Consider the following 22,796-nt stretch of genomic DNA (forward strand, 5'->3'; position numbering starts at 1 on the left):
GGCAGGTCTCAACCGTGTAGAAGGCCAGCAGCTTGTGAGTTCCATGACTCACCTCGTGGTCATGGAGCAGCTCCGGGTACGCCAGGAGTTCCATCTGCTGCGTGAGTTTGCTGTTCTCCTTGTACAAATCGTCACGCCGCTTCTTCGTGTTCAGCACTTCCTGTCGAGCCTGTGGGCAGAGACATAGTTCCATAATTACTATTTCTAACTTTTCCGTTAATGTCCACCAGTCAGGAAATGTTTAACCTGCCAATTCTACCTGTCTGCTTTCATCGATTATGTTCTCAAAATGGTGGACATAAATCACCATGCGAAATTCAGGATGCTTAAAATACACGCCATAAAAGTAACTGTAATTCTTCTGATAACATCACACTCATTGACATCGCCAACTCAAAACTATACTACCAATTTCTAAAATTAACTTGTCTTTGGTTCATGTTATTGTTCAAATTCAAATGGTTCAAATGGCTCTGAGCACTATGGGACTTAACTCCTGAGGTCATCAGTCCCCTAGAATTAAGAAATACGTAAACCTAACTAACCTAAGGACATCACACACATCCATCCCCGAGGCAGGATTCGAACCTGCAACCGTAGCGGTCGCGCGGTTCAAGACAGTAGCGCCTAGAACCGCTCGGCCACCCCGGCCGGCCCATGTTATGATCCAGTACATAATCAGAACTGACATTTCGCCTTCACATTCGTTGGCTTCACCAAGTCACTATTGAAGTACACCCTTTTAACACAATTTAGACCTCGGATTATGTAAGGATTAGTCTCGCATACCCAATACACAACACACATTCCGGAAAATGAGACAGAAGCTAAATAAATGTGGTCAGTCATCTGATCTCTCGCCTCCCCCCCCCCCCCCCCCCCACCCCCTTGAACACGTATGTCGACATACACCACAACTACTTTACGTCGAGAGTCAAAGCCAAGTAGGTGCTACACACTTGTAAATAAAGGGACCTTCATTACGAACATGCGTCTAAGTCACTAGGAGATTGTTTAGTGTGCACGTCGTGTGGACTCAATTCTTGGGTATAGAGGTCCTTAAGAACTAATGAGCAGATTAGACGTATTTCTAGTCTAGGCTAGTTCTAGGGAAGCAAAATGCTCAGAAGTCTCGTTTGGGTGACATTATACATGACCAGATTCCTAGAATATACAGGATACTTCAAAAAGAAACATTTTGTTCACAAGTCTTAAGTATTCTACATGAATGGAAATTCAAACATGGGACGAATTGTAACTTAATAAAATGTAGCTATAGGATTCTAGACACCTTTTCAAATCTCGAACATCTGCAACGTGCATGGGAAATTGGACTGAGTATGGAGGAAAGCTAGACTAGTCTGAGCAGTTGTGCAATACCACTGTGCGAGGCTGGCGTAGTGATCAGTGCCTCTGCTTAGTGAGCAGGAAACACGTGCTCGAATCCCAGGCTTGATACAAATTTACATTCATCGCTAAAGTGTGCATATATACCACATAGATGTTTGCTGCTGTAGCTGAAGCATTCACTCGCATTGGACTTTTTAGTGTTTTGGACACTTTCAATACGAGCTTTCCTGACCTGTGTTTTCAATCATTACGAGCGTATTTACTAGTCATGTGAGACAATATTTTTCATTATGTTCAGTTTAATACCGTTCTGCACTTGTGTTTCGGTGATTATTCTGATTGACTCACTTTGCAACACAGCACAGCTCCACAAACTACTCACAGTGAAATGTGAGTCAATGTCCTAACTAAAAGTTTTCCTCTCTACAGCAATTTATGTTGTATGAAGACAGATCTGGCGATCTCACCATCAAGCAGATTGTTCACAGATAGAAGTGCCATGCATGGACGAACACTGTCCAGCTGAAAAATGGCTCCAACGTACAGTAACATGAGAGGTAATACATGAGGACGCAGGATGTCGGTGGTGTACCAATCTACAATCACAGTGCCCTCAGCCACTACGAGACCTGACTTCAAGTGACACCGATGTCTCCCCACACGGTGACACCAACTGTTACAGCCCTGTGCCTCGCCGGGTCGCCACCGTACTCCCCGACAATGGTCATCTGAGTTGGTGCCGAATGAAGATTCATCGCTGAATACAATGCAACGTCATCCATCAGCAGTCCATGATTCCGGATTATGGTGACTCTTCATACGCAGCTGTCTGTGTTGTGGAGTTAATGGCAGCCTATGCATAGGACGGTAACTGTCTTGTCTCCTACCAACGGTGTTCAATGACACAAGATGTTCCAGCGGATCCATTACTTGTTCTGGAACGATAGCCTCAGATGTGAAGGGCCTATGATTGGACTGGTGAACAACAAGGTGCGATCCGCCCTTATGGTGGTCAGGAGTGGTCGACCAGAATGTTGACGGGGAGTTTGTCGACATTCGCATTCAGTCCAACACAGGGGCCAATGTCACATCCAAATGGCCCGCAAATCTGAATGTTGCGCAATTCTGACAGTCGACCAAATGGACACCAAAAATGAAGTACCTTTGAAACTCTGTCAGCTAACGATAACACTAACTCACTTGGGTATGTGGCATCTCTGTGTCCTTGACAGTGATCTAGAAGCATCTGACGCCATTCACGCACCTTATACACTAAAGCACAAAAAAAAATGGTGTAGGCGTGCGTATTCAAATACAGAGAAATGTAGACAAGGCAGAATATGGCGCTGCGGTCGGCAAGTGTCTGGTAGATCGGTTACTGCTGCTACAATGGCAGGTTACCAAGACTGGTGTTATAACTGGTGCACGAGCGATGGGACTCAGCGTCTCCGAGATAGCGATGAAGTGGAGATTTTCCAGTACGACCATTTCACGACTGTTCCGTGAATATCAGGAATCCAGAAAAACGTCAAATCTCCGACATCTCTGCGGCAGAAAAAAGATCCTGCAAGAACGGGAGCAACGACGACTGAAGAGAATCGTTCAATGTGACAGAAGTGCAACCCTTTCACAAATAGCTGCAGATTTCAATGTTGGGCCACCAACAACTGTCGGCGTGCGAATCAGCCAACGAAACATCATCGATATTGGCTTTCGGAACCGAAGGCCCACTCTTGTACCCTTGATGACTGCACGACACAAAGCTTTACGACCCGCCTGGGCCCACAAGAACGACTTTAGACTGCTGATGATTGGAAACGTGTTGCATGGTCGGACGAGTCTCGTTTCAAATTGTATCGAGCGGCTGGACGTGTATGGGTATGGAGACAACCTCGTGAATCCATGCACCCTGCATGTCAGCAGGGGACTGCTCAAGCTGGTGAAGCCTCTGTAAAATTGTGGGACGTGTGCAGTTGGAGTGATACGGGATACTTGCTACATCTAGATAAGAGTCTGATAAGTGACATGTACCTAAGCATCCTATCTGATCATCTGCATCCATTCATGTCCATTGTGCATTCCAACGGACTTGTGAAATTCCAGCAGGACAATGCGACACACCATACGTCCAGAATTGCTACAGAGTGGCTGCAGGAACACTCTTCTGAGTTTAAACACTTCCGATGGCCACCGAACTGCACAGACACGAACATTATTAAGCATATCTAGGATGTGTTGCAACATGCTGTTCAAAAGAGACCTCCACCCCCTAGTACTCTTACGATTCATGGACAGCCCTTCGGGATTCATAGTGTCAGCTCCCTCCAGCACTACTTCACAAATTATTCGAGTCCAATCCATGTCATGTTGTGGCACTTCCGCATGCTCGCGGGGGCCCTACACGATATTAGGCAGGAGGTGTGCCAGTTTCTTTCGCTCTTCAGTGTATATCCTACCAGGACTCGCAATAAAACTAATACACTTTGTTGACCATCCTGTCACAGAGAACTGCACCACTAATTATTTGCGTAACAGATGATTGTGTGCGCGTGTATGAAGATACCCTGATATCTGGCCACGTTCTCTGCGTCCTTCACATTTTCGGTAGGCAGCGTATTTTCTGGCCGCTTTAGAGCTTCACAAATACTAGCACATGAAAAGCAGTGGCCTGGAGTTCATTTGTGCCTGTACATAACAGAAAACCGCAAGTTCGAAAAGTAAGATGGCTGAAGGTGACCGGAGAGTGGGGAAAGATAAGTATGCCACGCACCTAGTGCAAGAAACTGGGCTCTCGTAATCTAATGCAATACCACAAGCTATGACGATTAAAATGTATAGTTACTCAGATTAAAGAAAACGAAATATTTGAGGCTAAAAAATAATTTAGAGATTTCAATAATTACAGAATGTTCAAATTGACATAGCAATTTCATGTGAGATGTGATGACGGCACAGAGATGATAAATAGATAATGTGAGGTTTGTACAGCCGGCCGGTGTCGCCAAGCGGCTCTAGGCGCTACAGTCTGGAACCGCGCGACCGCTACGGTCGGAGGTTCGAATCCTGCCTCGGACATGGACGTGTGTGCTGTTCTTAGGTTAGTTAGGTTTAAGTAGTTCTAAGTTCTAGGGGACTGATGACCTCAGATATTAAGTCCCATAGTACTCAGAGCCATTTGAACCATTCTGAACACTTTCTTTTCGTGTGACCGCGAGACCCAAATTTTCTTATACCCAGTCTCAATGTGTTTCTAAATGCCTCTCTGTAATTATAATCAGTGTAAGATTTCACGGAACTTTCATTTTGTTAACATGTGTTCACTATTTGTGTGATTTAATTTTCGCCCACGTGCATGCTTATCTTGTGGTTGGAAACCCGCTGTTTTTATGTTCCTCTCAATATAACTTAATTTGAAATTGTGGTTAATGATTATCCACAAACACTTTATAATGCCATAATACTCGGACTACGTTTCCCTACAGTAACGATTCCTTTTCCATATTAGATTCATCTGCTGGTATGTACATTTGCACACACCGGTTACATCAACGTTCTTTCTTTCAGCATAATACGCAAGTTTGTCGCTGCAAGAGATTGCTAGATGCTAAACACGAGTTGATTCACTTCAGAGCTATGATTTCAGGGCTTTGTGATGTTTTGTTAATAATTATAAGTTATGGGCCTCTATCAGTAGAGGACATAATGTTGCTTCCCAGTAAACAAGGAACGTGTAAAAATACGAAAGTTTCCTTAGGTGACCCTAACATGATTTGATTTTCTCTGCATGTTCTAATTAGTAGTGAGATTAAGTTAGTGAGATCAGTGAAACAGTTTAGGTAAATGCTCTGAGCCCATTCTCCATACATTTCAATGTGTGCCTTCTGTGCATTGTTATTTATTTTTGTGTCTTATGTTTATAAGCATTTGTTGGATGATTTAATGAGTCAGGTGCAATTAAAATTTTGTCTTTTGGAAAAGGAACTAATATCCAGAGATTCACATATTGTAACCATATAAGTATTAAATTTGTTACTTATTTTCTTAAAATAGTTTGCCTTATGCTTTTGTCTCTGAGGAAGGATCTGTGAATGATCATGCTTTCCAGTTAGCAGATTGATCTTCCTGTAATAATTCACCATTCCATGTGTCTGGAAAATATTCACTGAACTCTCTATAGTACAGTTAATACACATTTCTTTTAATAAGTGTTTAGAAATTGCATAACAATTTTTTCTTTGTACTTTGTCTTGCAATGTTTTTTTCCCAAGTAAGCATAACAACCTCAGGATATTTCTTCTGCATTTCGTGTTAGTATGTAAGCTTCATTTACTAAAAATTAGGCTGCAATTTACTATGCTAATAAACGTGATATTGTGTGTTTTTTCGAGTGATTAGGTGGTAACCAGCTGAAGTATCGTCTTGTACTAAGTCCTATTACTTTGGTTATTTTCAGTTCAATATTTGTATTCGCTCTTATGTTGAACTCTTTGTTGAAGTCTTTAAAGTTACTATTTGTTTATAGGAATGGATGTGTTCGTGTAACTTTTTCACTGAATTATTTTGTAAGATTTATTGAAGAATTTGTGCTGTATAAAATTTTGAGTGAATGTATGGAAATATGATTCAGTAGTTGGAAATTTACTGTCAAGCGCCCCTTTCTTTTATTTCTTTAACTTATGCATGAGAGATTGTAGGGCACTCTCCCTTCTGATTCGGTGTAGGGAATACGATCTACGGCGATTTGACTTTATACATTGTGATGAAATGGTGGGCAGCAGTTTATGCTCTTGTTTGCGTGCTCTAGGGAAAGAAATATGGTAATCTTTACCTGCGTTCAAAGGAACAGGACGCCGACTTAAACGACTGCAGTAAAAGCACGGCATTGGTGGGGCGACAAAGCGCGTTTTTTCTGGAGAACGATGAGGAGACATTTCCAGACGGCCATGTGCCATGGTCGCATTGTGCAGAAACACATTAAGCTTGGCGCCAGACTGGGAGCAGACGTCCAGGTATACGGCCTAGCGCCGAAAAGTCGCCGACAGCGCATTGTATGCCTTGTTAGGGAGCAAGCCGCCAAAAGAAATGTAAACGTTCTGCAAATGTCTGTGGTACAGGAAAACTGGCGCCCAGACGTCCAGACTCTGTTTCAAAACATCTTTTGTCAATGCACGAAGCTGTTTTCAAGTTTATGGCCATTCTTTGCAAACTTTGAAATGGATGCAACAGGGGAGATAAAAAGCTGTTTATGGTGGGCTGTGCTTCCACCCTGTACTGAGTTGGCAAAAGACACGGCAAACATGTGGGAAAGAAGTCTCTGATTGGTCAAATCGGTTTGCAGTGCAAAGACCATTCTCCGAGATTAGAATGCCGGGCGCCTGCTCGTGATTGGCTTATGTGAAAGTGGGGGAAGTCAAAAAGAGAAATGTGCATTTGGAACAGAGCTGAAGAGGAAACGGGGAGAAAGGAAGAAAGATCAATCTTGTACAAGTCTCTTGTACTGGCGCTTCACTAGTAAAGTACTGCAGGTCTCTATCTAAATGGTGAGACTTGTGTCCTTTGCTAGTGAGCGACATAGAGCCTGTACCAGCTACCTTCTGAACTGTCAGAGGTACTGCTTATATCATCACAGGCACAACGAGTGACACGTGCATTTACTTATTTGTCTTAAGTCGGCCATCTAAACATTTGACGTATTCCGACGAGCACAGTCGTGGCACGGAGCCAAATTGGTTTGGCAGACCAGAAAACGGGTCCATATGCACACTGGAATCCATCAGGGTTTCAGAGGCTCTTAGGAAAGTACCTGTGTTCTGAATTAACTGAACGCGAGACCGCGTATTTGCATTTTTCAGGAACGCGCATTTAATAACAGATTGCCACCGTCCATGACTTCAGTCGCGGAACGGATCGTGGTATCCCGCCTTAACCAGTAGGATGGTAAAGTATTCGCTGCTGCGACGTAGGGCTATAATATCTATTTGTCAGCACCCTGTTCTTTCGAATCATATTTTTCGTTTTTTTTGTTTTTCTTATGGTATAATATAGATGCTTTGTGGTGGCGTAGTTTAATGCCATAACCTGGATTCATGTGTGTGAAGTGAGATAGAGCGAGTAGTGTCCTGGTTAGTGTCGTGTGTCGATCCCCAGCAGATCACTCTGTCCACCATAGATCCCATTTTAGTAAGGCTTTTGTTAAATAAATATTTTTTGTGTGATGTTTCTTTAATAATTTTGTTGTCTTGTCATGTTTAACATCAATAAATCGATTGTGAGTTAGACTACAACTTCCCCCTGAGTTCTGATTAACAGTTCCTTCGCATTTTTATGGCAGTCTAGATCTGAAACATAAGGAGTAGCTTTTTCACTTGGTGTCCACTGCGTGAAACTTTTACTACATTTACAATAATCATCTTTCATGCTTATTATCCACTGAAGTTACATTGTGGTGTTCTCTGACCAAAATGGTAATAAATCCATGGAAAGGTTTGTACCATGTTGTGTAGCTGTGTAATCTGTGTCTGAACCGTTATTAAAATAAGAATGCAATGCCTGGAAATGGCGCAAAGGCTTAAGCTGAGAATCAATCGTGTTCGAGACAAACTCTCGATTAAAACCGAAAATATGCCCATGCAAATTAGACTAGAAATACGTGGGGCTTTCGAGCCTGATGTAAGTAAAATAAAGGGCAGGCTTGAAAATATAGAGGCAGAATAATTTAGGCAAAGCCCAGGAGCCATGGATGGAAACAGAAGTTGAGAGATAAATAGATATTAGCGAAAATGTTGTACTGGCAGTTGCTAACGTTATTCACTTTAAATACCAAGGAGATAAATGTGATTCCCTCGGATGTGAATTAGAATATCGAGGCCTGTTCTGAAAGTCCAGTACTGAATAACAAAGAAAAGTTCAGCAAGTTCGAAGACCTAGCAGCAACATTAACTCTGGAAGTAATCCTGACGCCACGCTAGAGACTGTGACTGGAAGTAGTTCAGTCGTCGCAACGGATTAAAGAAGGCCAACAAACTGTTAATCGCCAACATAAACGAGCTGTCAACGAAATATATGAATACCTTTGCCGTGTGGAGAGTAAATTAGATCACTGAACAGCGCTAACGATCTTTGTGGTTCCATTAGTAGCAACCAATAACGAGCAGCTTGGTTTGGAGTGAAGATGAGCGTACTTGCGGGCATGATCTTCTTGCAGGTCGTGCGTTAACTCGACATGGAGGACAGAGGAAAATTTGTATTCACATGAAGTTAATTGTTTCGATTAGAAGAAATCTTTTTTCCTTTTCGGAAATTCAATGCATTTCAAAAAGCCGGAAACGATATGCATCTTTTAGCTTAGATTGAACAGTTCAATAATTCACTACCACCAAAATGGCCGTTTTGCCACAAACGTGGGGGAATATGAAGGTATCTTGAAAGGCATACAGAATGTATCCTCTAGCTCGTAAATTTCATACATACAGAGATTTTTGTTACACTTTCCTGTCTGCTTGTTGGACACAAGTGTCGCAAGGGACAAAAGGCCATGTGAAATACATCAATATATTCTGAAGCACTGAGCGATCTAATCTTCCGGAATCCGCACATTATTTTGAGCACATGGTTCGAAAGAAACAATTTCTGTGTAATGCTTACAGCCCTGCAGAGCTCATTTGGAAACGTGTAACTCAATTATTAGTTAAACTGACACAGATTATATTCAAAGGAATTAGAGACGTTGGCTGTGAGTGGACATTGATTTAAATCAATGGAGAAAGTTGAAAATTTGTGTCAAACTGGGATTTGAACTCGGGACTCCTGCTTACTAGGCAGATGCTGTGGCCACTAAGTCACCTGGGCATAGTAGCTTCCCACCAGACCCAAATTCTCAACTTATCCACACACTCCTAATGTAGTGCCCCTTGACCATTAGCCTCATCACACGTTGCATTTCAAAAATTCCCGTAAGAGTTCCAGCCTGGTGTGCATCCTCACTGAAGGTGTCATCTACCACCTTCGACTTAATTATATGCAGCGTGTGGTGTCTGTTCTTTCGAACCCATCTGGACACCGTGGTCATCGCAACTGTACGGACCTAGTAAGTAGGAGACCCGGGTTCGACTCCCAGTCAGGCACAAATTTTCAACTTTCCCCATTCATTTAAATCAATGCCCACTCGCAGCCAATGTCTGTAATTCTTTCTTAATTCATAGTGCCTGCTGGATCAAAATGGTGTCTGTTCTTTCGGACATTACGTTAGTGGGCTGCTGCAAGGATGACACTGAAGCATTGAAAGGTCCGTTTCTAGATCTCAAATTTGACAGTAGTAGCCATGCGCCAAAGAATAACAATATTGAGAATAACAAAGAATTCCAACCTAAACCCTACAGGCCACGTCGCTGGCAGTCCAGGAGCTAATTTAACAACCAGGTCCAATTCAGAAACAAGAAACGAGAAGGGGGCCCTTCGGATCTGAGGAGACTCCACAGTAATAATAACTACCACAGTGGTTACAGGAATAGATTCGGGCCAAGCTGCTGAAATCAGTATAGTTTTGTCTCTCAGATTCGTGGTCAGGTTGTTGACCCACAAAATAATCAGATAGTACGCAGTTCCCCGCAAAATGACATATAACAACTAACTGCCTTCTCTGCGCGATATCAATGGAGATACTATCGAAGACAGTGCTGGCAAAGCAGAGTTACTAAACACAGCCTTCCGAAATACCTTCACAAAGCCTCGTGATGCCAATTGAGGAGCTACTCTAACGAATAGTGGCAGCTCCGGTCAAAGAAAACCATCATAACGACCGGGAGAGCGGTGTGCTGACCACATGCCCCTCCTATCCGCTTCTTCAGCCGAGGATGACACAGCGGCCGGATGGTCCCGATGGGCCACTTGTGGCCTGAAGACGGAGTGCTATTGTGTTCAAACATTATGATTTAGATCGAAGAAAACTGTCTATTGACACACAGTCAGCATAGGGTTAGAAAACATCGTTCCTGTGAAACACAACTGGCTCTTTATCACATGAAGTGTTGAGTCCTTTTGACAAGGGATTTCAGATCGATTCCGTATTTCTGGATTTCCAGAAGGCTTGTGACACTGTACCACACAAGTGGTTTGTAGTGAAATTCCGTGCTCATGGAATATCGTCTTAGTTATGTGACTGGATTTGTGATTTCCTGTCAGAGAGGCCACAGTTCGTAGTAATTGACGGAAAGTCATCGAGTAAAACAGAAGTGATTTCTTGTGTTCCACAAGGTAGTGTTATAGGCCCTTTGTTGTTCCTTATCTATATAAACGATTTGGGGGACAATCTGAGCAGCCGTCTAGGATGTTAGCAGATGACGCTGTCGTTTATCGACTAATGAAGTCATCAGAAGATGAAAACAAACGGCAAAACGGTTTAGGAAAGATTTGTGGTGCACAAATTTGCAATTGACCCTAAATACGAAAAGTGTGAGGTCATCTACATGAGTGCTGAAAGGAATTCGTTAAACTTCCGTTACAAGATAAATCAGTCGAATCTAAAGGCCGTAAATTTTACTATATACCTAGGAATTACAATTACGAACAACTTAAATTGCAAGGAACACATAGAAAATGTTGTGGGTAAGGCTAACTAAAGACTGTGTTTTATTGGCAGGACACTTAAAAAATGCAACAGTTCTACTAAGGAGACTGCCTACACTACGCTTGTCCGTCCTCTTTTAGAATACTGCTGCGCGGTGGGGGTCCTTACCAGATAGGACTGACGGAGTACATCGAAAAGGTTCAAAGAAGGGCAGCACGTTTCGTATTATCGCAGTATGTGGGAGAGAGTGTCACAGAAATGATACAGGATTTGGGCTGGAAATCGTTAAAAGAAGGGCGTTTTTCGTTGCGACGGAATCTTCTCACGAAATTCCAATCACCAACTTTCTCCTCCGAATGCGAAAACATTTTGTTGATACCGACCTACATAGGGAGGAACGATCACCACGATAAAACAAGGGAAATCAGAACTCGTACTGAAAGATACAGGTGCGCGTTCTTTCCTCGCGCTATACGAAATTGGAATAATAGAGATGTGTGAAGGTGGTTAGATGAACCCTCTGCCAGGCACTTGAATGTGATTTGCACAGTATCCATGTAGATTTAGATGTAGAACATTAAGCATTTGATAGGATGCAAGAGAATGCAACTAGTATTATTAATATGGTACAACTAGAGGCTGTAACGGATTTGCTATTTGACAAGAATGTGGTCTTTCAAAATACTGAGGCTCAGTCTGTTGTTACTATTTCGATTGATCAAGTCAATCTGTCCAATGATCTAGATTCTGGGAGCCGTTGCTCTATCGTCAATAAACAGCATCTGATTAGTGTGAGAAGATAGCAATGTGGCTAGTCTTTCCCTAAAGGCGACAAAAGTTATGGAATTGATTCTGGATACAAGACCGCTACGGTCGTAGGTTCGAATCCTGCCTCAGGCATGGATGTTTGTGATGTCCTTAGGTTAGTTAGGTTTAACTAGTTCTAAGTTCTAGGGGACTAATGACCTCCGCAGTTGAGTCCCATAGTGCTCAGAGCCATTTGAACCATTTGATTCTGGATAAAAGTGTGGAAGTTCTAAGCCAAACATGGGGGCACAAATTAGCAGCGCAATTTTTGACAGTGCCATTCCTTATGACAGATGTAGTCCTAAGGGGTAAGTTTTCGCATGAGCACCACACAGTGTTGAATTTACGTGATGCAATGGCAGAATAATCTTTCGTCAGTCAGGTTGAAGCTTGAGGATCATATATTGAAATGGAAGATTGAAATAAGTTGCCTAAAATTTCTCTCTCCATCCAGGCTCCGAACCAACCTGGTGCTTTTCTAAACCAGTTGGTTGGTTGTTTGGGGAAGGAGACCAGACAGCGTGGTCATCGGTCTCATCCGATTAGGGAAGGAAGTCGGCCGTGCCCTTTCAGAGGAACCATCCCGGCATTTGCCTGGAATGATTTAGGGAAATCACGGAAAACCCAAATCAGGATGGCCGGACGCGGGATTGAACTTTCTAAACCAGTATGAGAATCTTTGAAATGTTATACTGTGAGTACAACTGATCTGCCGACGCACCGAAAACATGCCAGGGACGAACTGATGATTAGGTCAACATAGCGCCCAGTCCCTGAGCGGAGATCATCTCCGACCCAGCCAGGAATCAAACGCGGGCCCTTAGGATTGACATTCCGGCGCGATGACCACTTAGCTACCTGGGGCGGATGGCGTAATGGTTCGGACGATATTTACGTCCCTGCCGCACTTGTGCGCGAGAGGTGTTTACGTTAAGAGTGTAGCGGTGTGCCGCGGTAATACATAGAACGAATCATGCCCCTGTCGTTCCGCAAAATCGACACTGAAAATTAGTATTGTTAACGAATATGCTCGACCGAAGGCTTAAGAGACAGAACATTATCTACAGGACGAGGTAAAAATCGAACCTGACGTTCTAGTTGGAAAACACTTATCTATAGTCAGCAGCGTCGCCTATGTCAAGCTCATGAAGCGGCATGTGACGAACTACTACTCCTAAACCGCCAAGGACTTCGTTTCTGTCATTCAGATGGGAATGTTGGAGCGGTTACAGTTGAACAAGCCGGCATGGGACTACGAACGATCTGCGTCTTTGAGCTTCCAAAAAAAAATGGTTCAAATGGCTCTGAGCACTATGGGACTCAACTGCTGAGGTCATTAGTCCCCTAGAACTTAGAACTAGTTAAACCTAACTAACCTAAGGACATCACAAACATCCATGCCCGAGGCAGGATTCGAACCTGCGACCGTAGCGGACTTGCGGTTCCAGACTGCAGCGCCTTTAACCGCACGGCCACTTCGGCCGGTTTGAGCTTCCATTCGAAGTGTCAGAAGAATTGGTGACAGACGCGCTGCGTTGTTACAGAATGGTCCTATCCTATGTGGTTGAAAAATGGACGAGTTTCAAAACGTATCCTGTCCTCAATGGCGTCAGACAACTTTGGATAGAGCTCCGAAAACGTATTCCGTCATACTTGTACATCGCTGGTTGTAGGGCGAGTGTAATCTATGACGGACAACCAAGGACGTGCTCTGAGTGCGGGAAGGAAGAACACATACGTTCTGAGTGTACTAACACCTGCACTTGCACATAAGGACTAACAATTGCACTGTTAGCAACGCGATGTTTTTTCGAACCTTGTTTTAATATCTATAAATACTTTTTTAAAGGGTGCCAGAGGTGGCCCCACTTTGACTTTGTTATTATTTAACGCTGCATGGTAGGATGGCAGTGAGGTTCCTTCCAGGAAAGTTATAATTTATAATTTATAACGACGTACTATGGTTTTGGGAATAATAAAGGTTTGTATTTGTCCTATCTTCCTTAAATAAAAAAAGTTGGTAGAGCAGTTGCCCATGAAAAGCAAAGGTCCTGAGTTCGAATCTCCATGTGGCACACAGTTTTAATCTCCCAGTAACTTTCAGTTATCTCAGTACTGGACCAAGGAATAACTGAATCAGCAGAGAGTTCTTATAAATTCCATTGATAGTAGTTCCAAAGAGCAATGATTCAATAAGGACAGTACTTGATTCAAGACAGATCAAGGTTATTATTATGCCAGTGATGGATAAACTTCAGAGCTTAGATGACTTATTAGTAACGTTTCATGGTGTAAATGTGTGCCGGCCGGGGTGGCCGAGCGGTTCTAGACGCTACAGTCTGGAACCAAGCGACCGCTATGGTCGCAGGTTCGAATCCTGCCTTGCGCATGGATGTGTGTGATGTACTTAGGTTAGTTAGTTTAATTAGTTCTAAGTTCTAGGGGAATGATGACCTCAGAAGTTAAGTCCCATAGTGCTCAGAGCCAGTTGAACCATTTTTTTTTTTTTTTTTTTTTTTTTTTTTTTTTTTTTTTTTTTTTTTTGTGAAATTGTATTCTTCGGTGGATTTAGGAGAGAGCTGAGAGAGCTACTGGTAAATGTAGCTCCACTCCATCTGTTGACTGCATACCAGTTTTGCACTCTCACTTGCACGAAATGTTTCCTCCGCCACCTATTAAGACTATTCTACCTAACAATTTGAAGAAAATAGTCTGACTCTTTGCTCATGATTTATTAATTGCTGAACAGTCATGGTCTACCCACAGTCGTATCGTGTGCACTCTGTTGCAGTAGTTTCCTAATTCTGGCTTTATTGCAAACTTAGAAAAATCAGAGTTTGGGAAATCAATTATCAAATTTCTTGGATATAGTGTTTCTGCTGAAGGTGTCCAGAAAAGCCAAAATCCACAGAAGAGTTCGTTATTCCTACACGCAAAAGCCAAGTGAGGACATTCTTGAGCCTTACTAATTTCTACTAGCAATTTGTCAATCTTACTGTCATGTCTGCTCCTAGGCTATGTGAGCTGACAGGAGACAATGTAGTATGGAATTGGGATAACAAGACACAAGCCAAATATCAAAGTGTTAAGTATACTCTTGCTGCTGCTCCACTGTTATCAAATCTCAATTGCTCTAATGCTTTCTGTATCTATACTGTCAGTTGAAAAACTGCTTTGGGTAGCTATCTACTCCAATAAGTAGAAGAAAATATTGTAGTATGTCAGAAAATGATGGCGTCTGCCAGTAGAGTGTTGTCAAAGGGTGAACACACTATTCTGTCAAAGAGCCGTAGATTCTTGCAATAGTTCGTTCCTTCATGGAGCGAGTGCTCATCAGAGACAAGGGTGTCGTCAGGATTGCCCCAGGGAAGTGGGCTAGTGACCTCTGTCAGGTCAGTGGTCACCCCCATGCTGCATTTCTATGGTTTGCATTTGGTACAGCTCCCACTCTGTAGTCTTGGCCGAAAGCCATTTCCTAAGTGCAATCTGAAGGACCTCTGTTTCGACTCTTCCCATGGTTTCCAGTCCTCTCCTGTAAACGCAGGGCCGGCCGATGTGGCCGAATGCTTCTAGGCGCTTCAGTCCGGAACCGCACTGCAGTTACGGTCGCAGGCTCGAATCCTGCCTCGGGCATGGACGTGTGTGATGTCCTTAGGTTAGTTAGGTTTAAGTAGTTCTAAGTCTAGGGGACTGATGACCTCAGATGTTAAGTCCCATAGTGCTTAGAGCCATATGAACCTTTTTTTGCAAACGCAGGTCATGCGTTTCTGGCGTCATACAATAGTCCATCCTGACTGAGAACTCTGCTTGTCTACCCAGCACTTAGTGGTTGGTGCACCGTCCCGATTTAAGAGAATCTTCTTTGATAATTGGCTGACCCATATTCGTAAACTAAAGAGTAGCCGCCTGGGGAAGCGTAACGCTCTCTGCTTCCTTAACCGCATTTATTGAGGGGTGGATAACGCAACTGTTCTTCCCTGTTTGTCAAATCGTTTATGTGTATAGAGAATAACAGCGATCCTATCAATGGCCCACCGCTGGCAGCCGTTCTCTTGGTCATGTGGACAGCTGAGTGAAGTACGAAATCCAAACTGGGTACCCAGTGGTAGGAAGGCTCTGAAGCCCCAGTCATGGAGTGTACGTAAAATGTGATGAACAGAAACAGTGTTGTATGTCTTATCGAGGTCGAGAAAGACGGTAATGAGTTCCTGGCGGTTAGAAAAAGCCTGCCTGATTGCCGTTTTCAGCGTACACAGCAGCGGAGGCTCATTCTTAACGGCCAGGCAGCCTGGTCGCACCTGAAATTTTGTGACATAACTTTATTCTGTGCATTTTTTCAGTATTATATCAAGTAGTTTGAGTATGACATGATTTCGTAAGTGACAGAGACCAGAGGTAATTAGGTCCAGTTTCCAATGGTCCATTGCAAGAACCCATGACGTTACTACGAGCTGTTAGTAGTGGGTCGACAGGGCCCAGTCGCCGTCACTCCTCTCTCATTCCCCCTCAGCGCTTCCATGCACGCGAACCTCTTTTCTTTTCCCCAGCCACCTCGAGGGCCAGCGCCAGGTGGCTCCAAATACTGCGGTCATAGTGGCGTGACCAAGGTGCTCCCTTTCTCCACCTCACCCCTCGCCACAGCATAGCTTGAGGTTATCTCGGATGGACCTGGTGAATGGGCCAGTTCACGCAACCTCTCTTTCCCTGCAACCCAGCTAACCCTGCCGTCACTGTCACATTACCACTCTCCCATCTGTCCGCTTGTCTACACAATGTTTGGGGCTAACTGACTTGGGCTTCTAGCCAGAATTTTCAGTCGCATAACTTAATCCACTCTCTTGTAGCCGTTGTAACGCGCCTTTCTGCATTCCCTCCCCCCCCCCCCCCCCCCGCCCCCCTCTTGCACCATACTGCCCCTGCTATTGCAAGCGAGTCAATCTCTCAGTAGTGTGTGGTATCCTGGAACTATGTGGTTGAAACTCCGGTATTCTTGCAGTGATTTTAAATTAATAGACTGTTTGCTAAAAACTTCCATTAATTTACTAATTATGGAAGAGAAGCCTAGAAATCAAGTGGATGGATACATATAAACCAAAAGATTTCTTAATGTCTCAACTCAATGAAGAGAACAACAGAACTTTCAGTAATACATGGTTCTGCATATGTGGTTAACCATGAGCGAAGAGAAGCTTTGAGTTGGCTGTAAGGATCTAAAGCATTTAAGTGGTCGAATTAATACACATCACGAAAGTGGACTACATTTAGAAAATGCTTGTAAATACAAAATGTTTGGTACCATTAACACTGCTGTTCAGATTGACTGCATGAAATGTCAATTCACGAACGTTATGCATTAGTTATCAAGAATAGACATATATTAAACAGAATAGTGGAGTGCTGCAAATTTTATGGAACTAATGAGTCAGCACTAAGGGCTATCAATAACAAACAGGACTCAGCTAATAGTGGCAGTTTCTTAGAAGGCTGGAAGATTAGGGTTTAACAGTCTATCGACATTAAGGTCATAAGACATAGAGCACAAGCTCACATTGTTTCAAGGATGGGGAAGAAAATCGGCCTTACCCTTTCGAAGGAATAATCCTGGCATTTGTTGAAGCGATTTAGGGAAAGCATAGGAAACCTAAATCTGAATAGCCAGTGGTGAATTTGAACCATAGTCTTCTCAAATGCGAGTTCAGTGTGGTAACCACTGCACCATATAGCTCAGTGCAATTACTTGGATTTCTTATCTCTTCTAGAAAAACTTGACAGTGTGACACACGACCACTTAAACAGCTCTAGTATTTCCATCTGTAAATATACGTCATACGTCATACAAAATTAACTTTTAGGCTGTATGTATCAAGTTTACATCGAAGAACTGATAAATGATATTAATGCTGCTATTTTTGTTTCTGTGCTGGTATATGAAACAAGAGATATTACATACAAATTTCAGTCTGTCATTATTCTGCGATATATTGCAGAATAGAAACCTATTGAAAGATTCCTTTCCTCTGACATAAATGACAAAAATGAAGGTTACATAACAACGGTTCTGGACAATTCCGTCTTGCAGTTCATTGAAATTTTGAGCTCCATCGATGAAAATGAACATGAGCTACAACTATTATCCATATGGTTGGATGTGAATCATCCCTCATGTAAGCCACACTGACAAGGATACAAAAATCACCGAGAAATTAGAACCGAGCACAATAAGAGGGCTACCATTCTTCTAAGCATTTTGCAGAGAATGTTGTTGACCCTAAGAGGTCTGTAGCTGCCGGTGGATGTTGGGCAATGATTTATATTACCCCTGAGAAGGAAAGACACCTTCAAGCCAAATACAGGTTGAAAAATAGAGCTTTGAGTAACATTCAGATGTTGGATCGTCTGATTACTATTTGAGTCGGGGCCTAGGGCCCTAGTGTGAGATGTGGCAACAACGTGAAACAGTTGGCAGTCAGTGAGAGGTCCATTACATGATTCGAGAAGGTGACGGCTGAAGGAGAGGAAGATGTCAACTTCTTACTTTCTGGTAGGCAGCCGGGTAAGAAATGACGCCGACGCTGTCGTAAAGTGCGTTGGAATCGATGAGTCATTACAAAGACTAACCCAAAGGAAGAGATGCATACACTTGTTGATTTTTCGGGGCCCAGAAAACTACAGAGCTTGGTCTACACCTGTGACAAAGAGGCATGTGTTTGCAGCAAGGAGACATAGCACTCCCAGGTTTCCTTCTCACTGTGCTTCATTAGATGGTGAGCCTTATAGTAAATTCATTTAAAAGTGAGGAGAGTGATGTGTGAACAATTTTGTTAGAGTCTCTTCAATGGTCTTTGATGGTCCTTAATGGCTGCTGCATTCTCTTTTGTCCATTATGACACCAGCTGATGGCGAAAGAGGTGATTGGAAAGGGATATGGTGATAATAATATAGGATAATCATATTGGACACATATTCTACAACCTTGCTGATACAGTCAGATGAAGAGGGTGCAAAGCTGACAGGAAATGAATACAGTTTCTAGTTGGCTCTTCAAAGTGGCTAACATGGTAACTGGCCCATCAGGTGGTACCAAGGAAGCGACACGATCACCAGATAATGGTCTTAGTCACAAAGCTAGCTATCATCTACTTCTACGTCTACATGGTTACTCTGCAATTCACACTTAAGTGCCTGGCAGAGGGTTCATCGAACCATTTTCATACTGCTTCTCTACCATTCCACTCTCGAATGGCGCGTGGGAAAAAAGAACACCTAAGTCTTTCCGTTCGGACTCTGATTTCTCTTATTTTATTATGATTATCATTTCTCTCTACGTAGGTGAGTGTCAATAAAATATTTTCGCATTCGAAAGAGAAAGTTGGCGATTGAAATTTCGTAAATAGATCTCGCCGCAAAGAAAACCGCCTTTGTTTCAGTGACTACCACCCCAACTCGCGTATCATATCAGTGACACTCTCACCCCTGTTGCGCGATAACACGAAACGGGCTTCCCTTCTTTGCACTTTTTCGATGTCCTCCGTCAATCCTACCTGGTAAGGATCCCACACTGGGCAGCAATATTCCAGCAGAGGACGGACAAGTGTAATGTAGGCTGTCTCTTTAGTGGGTTTGTCGCATCTTCTAAGTGTTCTGCCAACAAAGCACAGACACTGTAGGAGGCCCATGAGACTGGGTGAAGAGATTGTAAGGCCGATAGCTGAAAGATGTTATGTACAACAATAAAGTTTATATAGTGTCATCATAGACGGAAAACAGGTCAAGATCAGAAAGAAACTGGTCACTCAGAGGACTCCTATCGGAAGAAGTCAAACTCCCCCACAGAGACTCGCGTGCATTGAAATCATCAAGCGAGAGAAAAGTGGGGGAAAGTTGTAGGATTAAGATGTTCATCTCAAATTAAACAAGTGGTCTGTCTGCAGATAAATAAACGTTACAAATGGTAATCCGTGGGGCCATTTGCACTCTCACCACTACTGCTTCCAATGAGATACAGTCGCTGATGATATCTGTGTGAACGAATGTGTAGATAACTTCAGGTGCCTGCTTGGCACCTGTATCACTCTGACAGAATACATGGCAACCTTGGAGCTTTGGTGGATGGCCATCAGTGAAGCATGTCTCTTGGAGAGCAATACAGAGAACAGAAGAGGAGGAAATGAGTCGTTGTAGTTCTGGCACATGACAGAAATATCTATTACAGTTCCACTGGATCACCTTGTAGAGACTGTCCTGGTTAGCTGTGAACAGAATAAGACAATTGGTCATGTTCTAGGATCACTTCTAGTCACCAGTAGGGTTACCTCACAAATCAAAATTGATTCAGAATCTGATGGTGTGCAGGTATCAGGCACCTCTGGGGCTCCAGAGTACCCTTCTCCCAAAATTTCTTTTCTTCTCTTTGACTTTTGGCAGTCGATATTCTTGGGAAGGCTTGTGCTTTGTTGCTGTAGGAACAAACGAAGAGTGGGCAGCCCTCAGATCCACAGGCTGTGATACCTTCAGCCACTGGTTGGTATAACGTTTCTTATCAATAGGTTTCAGCAAAGAGAGCCGTAAGAGGGAGCTCTCTCGGTGGAAAATGGTAGATGGAGCTGCTTCTCCATGTGGGTGTGGGATTTTGTTTCCAAAAATGGTGCTTCAGAGGAGGGAAAGGGCTGTGGTATATTTAGTTTATCCAAGGCAGAACGGGTAACAGCTGTGAATTTTGCATAATTTGTCACCATGTAAACTGGATGCATGTTTTCAACTAATTTATATTCTTGCAGTTTCTTTTCTTTTTTTTTAAGCACTGAGCAATCTGGTGAAAGTGGGGGATGGCGATGCATACAATCTACATACAAAGGTGGTTTTTTCCAAGGATGACCTTCATGAAGGAATGTCCTTGTTTCTGCATTTTAGGTCTGTTGCGCAGTAGGATGACATGATGTACCTGTAAAAGCATGAGCACCAGAAATAGCTCATGAACAGTAGGATGAAAGGTTTTGCATTGCATCTCTATGTCACAGCATTAACATTCTCTGGGACAGAGGGAGGAGGGCTGAGCAGATATTTCCTTTAATAATTAAGATAAAAACATCTGTACCTATTTGGATATCTTTTGGACATTTTTGTATTTGATAGACAAAATGTGTACCTTGCTGTTCTAGATTAGCTCATAGCTTTTAGTCTGCTGGAGTGTAAGGTCTCTATGAAAGGTAAATCCTTGTACCACAATCAAAGTTTTATGTGGAGTAATAACCACAAGTAACTAATGAGTCCACTTCAATTTTGTCTTCTATTTCTTCCATGATAAATAATGGTTTCTTCACTGTAAAATTAAATTCATCTGTTCTAGTACACACCAAGTATAGATTTAAGTGTTTCATTACCATTCTTATGGTTTGTTTCTCTTGCCAAGGGGCAGATGGTGTAGGGTTGGTTGGTTAGTTTGGAGATTAAAGGGACTAAACTGCAAGGCTATCGGTCCCACCAGCGTAGGGAAATCAGCTGCATTATGTGCCTACATTGAAATGTCAGTACCTGTCTCTTTAGACAGCTGGATCATTAAGGCCATTATGACAGTGTAATCTCATGCATTTCATGTGCGAAACATCCTCTCTGATGCCACACACTCCAATCCATGGCAATCTCCACAGGCACCACCCAGCTGCAGCAACTGTCATTTGGCACGACAGCCATTGCCAGGAGTAGTGATGCTCCAACAGAATGGGCATCTACTTCTTGGCAGTGCAGGAAGTTAGTAGCTCAAGTACCAGAAGTATGATTCCTGTGTTGAGGCTTTTTTGGAAGGGTACCTGACGATCCCACCATGTCAGAGTATCTACAACATGGGCTTTGAAGCATGTAAACAAGCCTTAATTGTTATTGTGTACAGCAGATCTTTACTTCTGTAGACAGGTGGCACGATGGAAGGCGTTCATCCCGAGTCAGATCATACTGTGGATCAAAAGATGTAAATGGATGTTAAACCCCAAAGGGGATGAAAAATTCAACCAAAAAGCTGATGTAAAGAAATGGACGAAGAGGAAAACAAACCACAACATATGAGAGTATTAGCCAGATCAATATCATGTCACCATGGGAAGGAGAGCAAAAGAAGTAAGGATAGTCAGAGATGAGGGATTATAGCACAAGAAAGGAGGTAGGTGCTGCAACAGCATGGGAACCTCTGCTTGACATGCACCTCATGACAAGAGAGTCATGATCTCCTTCACAGGAACATTGAAGCTAACCAACTCATGCTGCATTCCCTCTTGTTGTATTAATTTATTCATGTCTTCTCAATTATTATTTTATTGTTTACTTTGTTTGCATGATACACTGTGTAGGTTGTGTGATGGTTAGATATTTTCCTTGCAAGTCTTCTGTCACAAGAGACCACAAATTTCTGAAAGTAATATAACTGTCAATAGTTTAAAAACCTCAACATAGAAAGAGCATACACAGTGTGTAGATATGAATGTAAACAAATAAAAATATTTTATGAAAGCTGTTTCAACAATTCAAAAGGCAATTCTGCTGGAAAATAGTTTCAGATATCATTTGGGACTTAGAAAGAAAACAAGTCACAAAGAAGGAACTAAAAATGAGCCTTGTACTGCTTTCTAAATATTGTTTCAAGTGGTTTTTTTAGTTTCTTGTTTCCAGGTAAGTAAGTGATGATCTTTTATAATTTTTGGACGATAGTTTCCCAATCTTTCAGTTTACATCAGTGTGGAAGATTTACCCCACACATTTGTCAAGAATATTTATTGCAAATTTAGCTTTGATTACAAATAAACTATGCTATTTTGTTAATTCCTTAATGATGTTAATGATTTTTTTATAATTTTTGGACGATATTTTTCAAAACTTTTCAGTTTTACTAGTGTGGAACACTTACTGTACACCTTTGTCATGAACATGCATTGTGACTTTGACTTTGATTATAAATAAATTTTGCCGGCCGCGGTGGCCGTGCGGTTCTGGCGCAGCAGTCCGGAACTGCGGGACTGCTAGAGTCACAGGTTCGAATCCTGCCTCGGGCATGGATGTGTGTGATGTCCTTAGGTTAGTTAGGTTT

The 22,796-nt window shown here is 42.7% G+C and overlaps 1 protein-coding gene across 1 annotated transcript in view; it reads right to left on the reverse strand.

Moving 5' to 3' along the window:
* Positions 1 to 22,796, reverse strand: part of LOC124545642 (coiled-coil domain-containing protein 96-like) — a 183,339-nt gene that overhangs the window by 17,439 nt on the left and 143,104 nt on the right. Inside the window, exon 9 of the mRNA XM_047124588.1 lies at positions 53 to 169. Within this exon, the coding sequence (XP_046980544.1) occupies positions 53 to 169 (117 nt within the window). The remainder of the gene's footprint in view (positions 1 to 52; positions 170 to 22,796) is intronic.

Source organism: Schistocerca americana, chromosome 8 (assembly GCF_021461395.2).
Source record: "Schistocerca americana isolate TAMUIC-IGC-003095 chromosome 8, iqSchAmer2.1, whole genome shotgun sequence".
Taxonomy (NCBI): domain Eukaryota; kingdom Metazoa; phylum Arthropoda; class Insecta; order Orthoptera; family Acrididae; genus Schistocerca; species Schistocerca americana.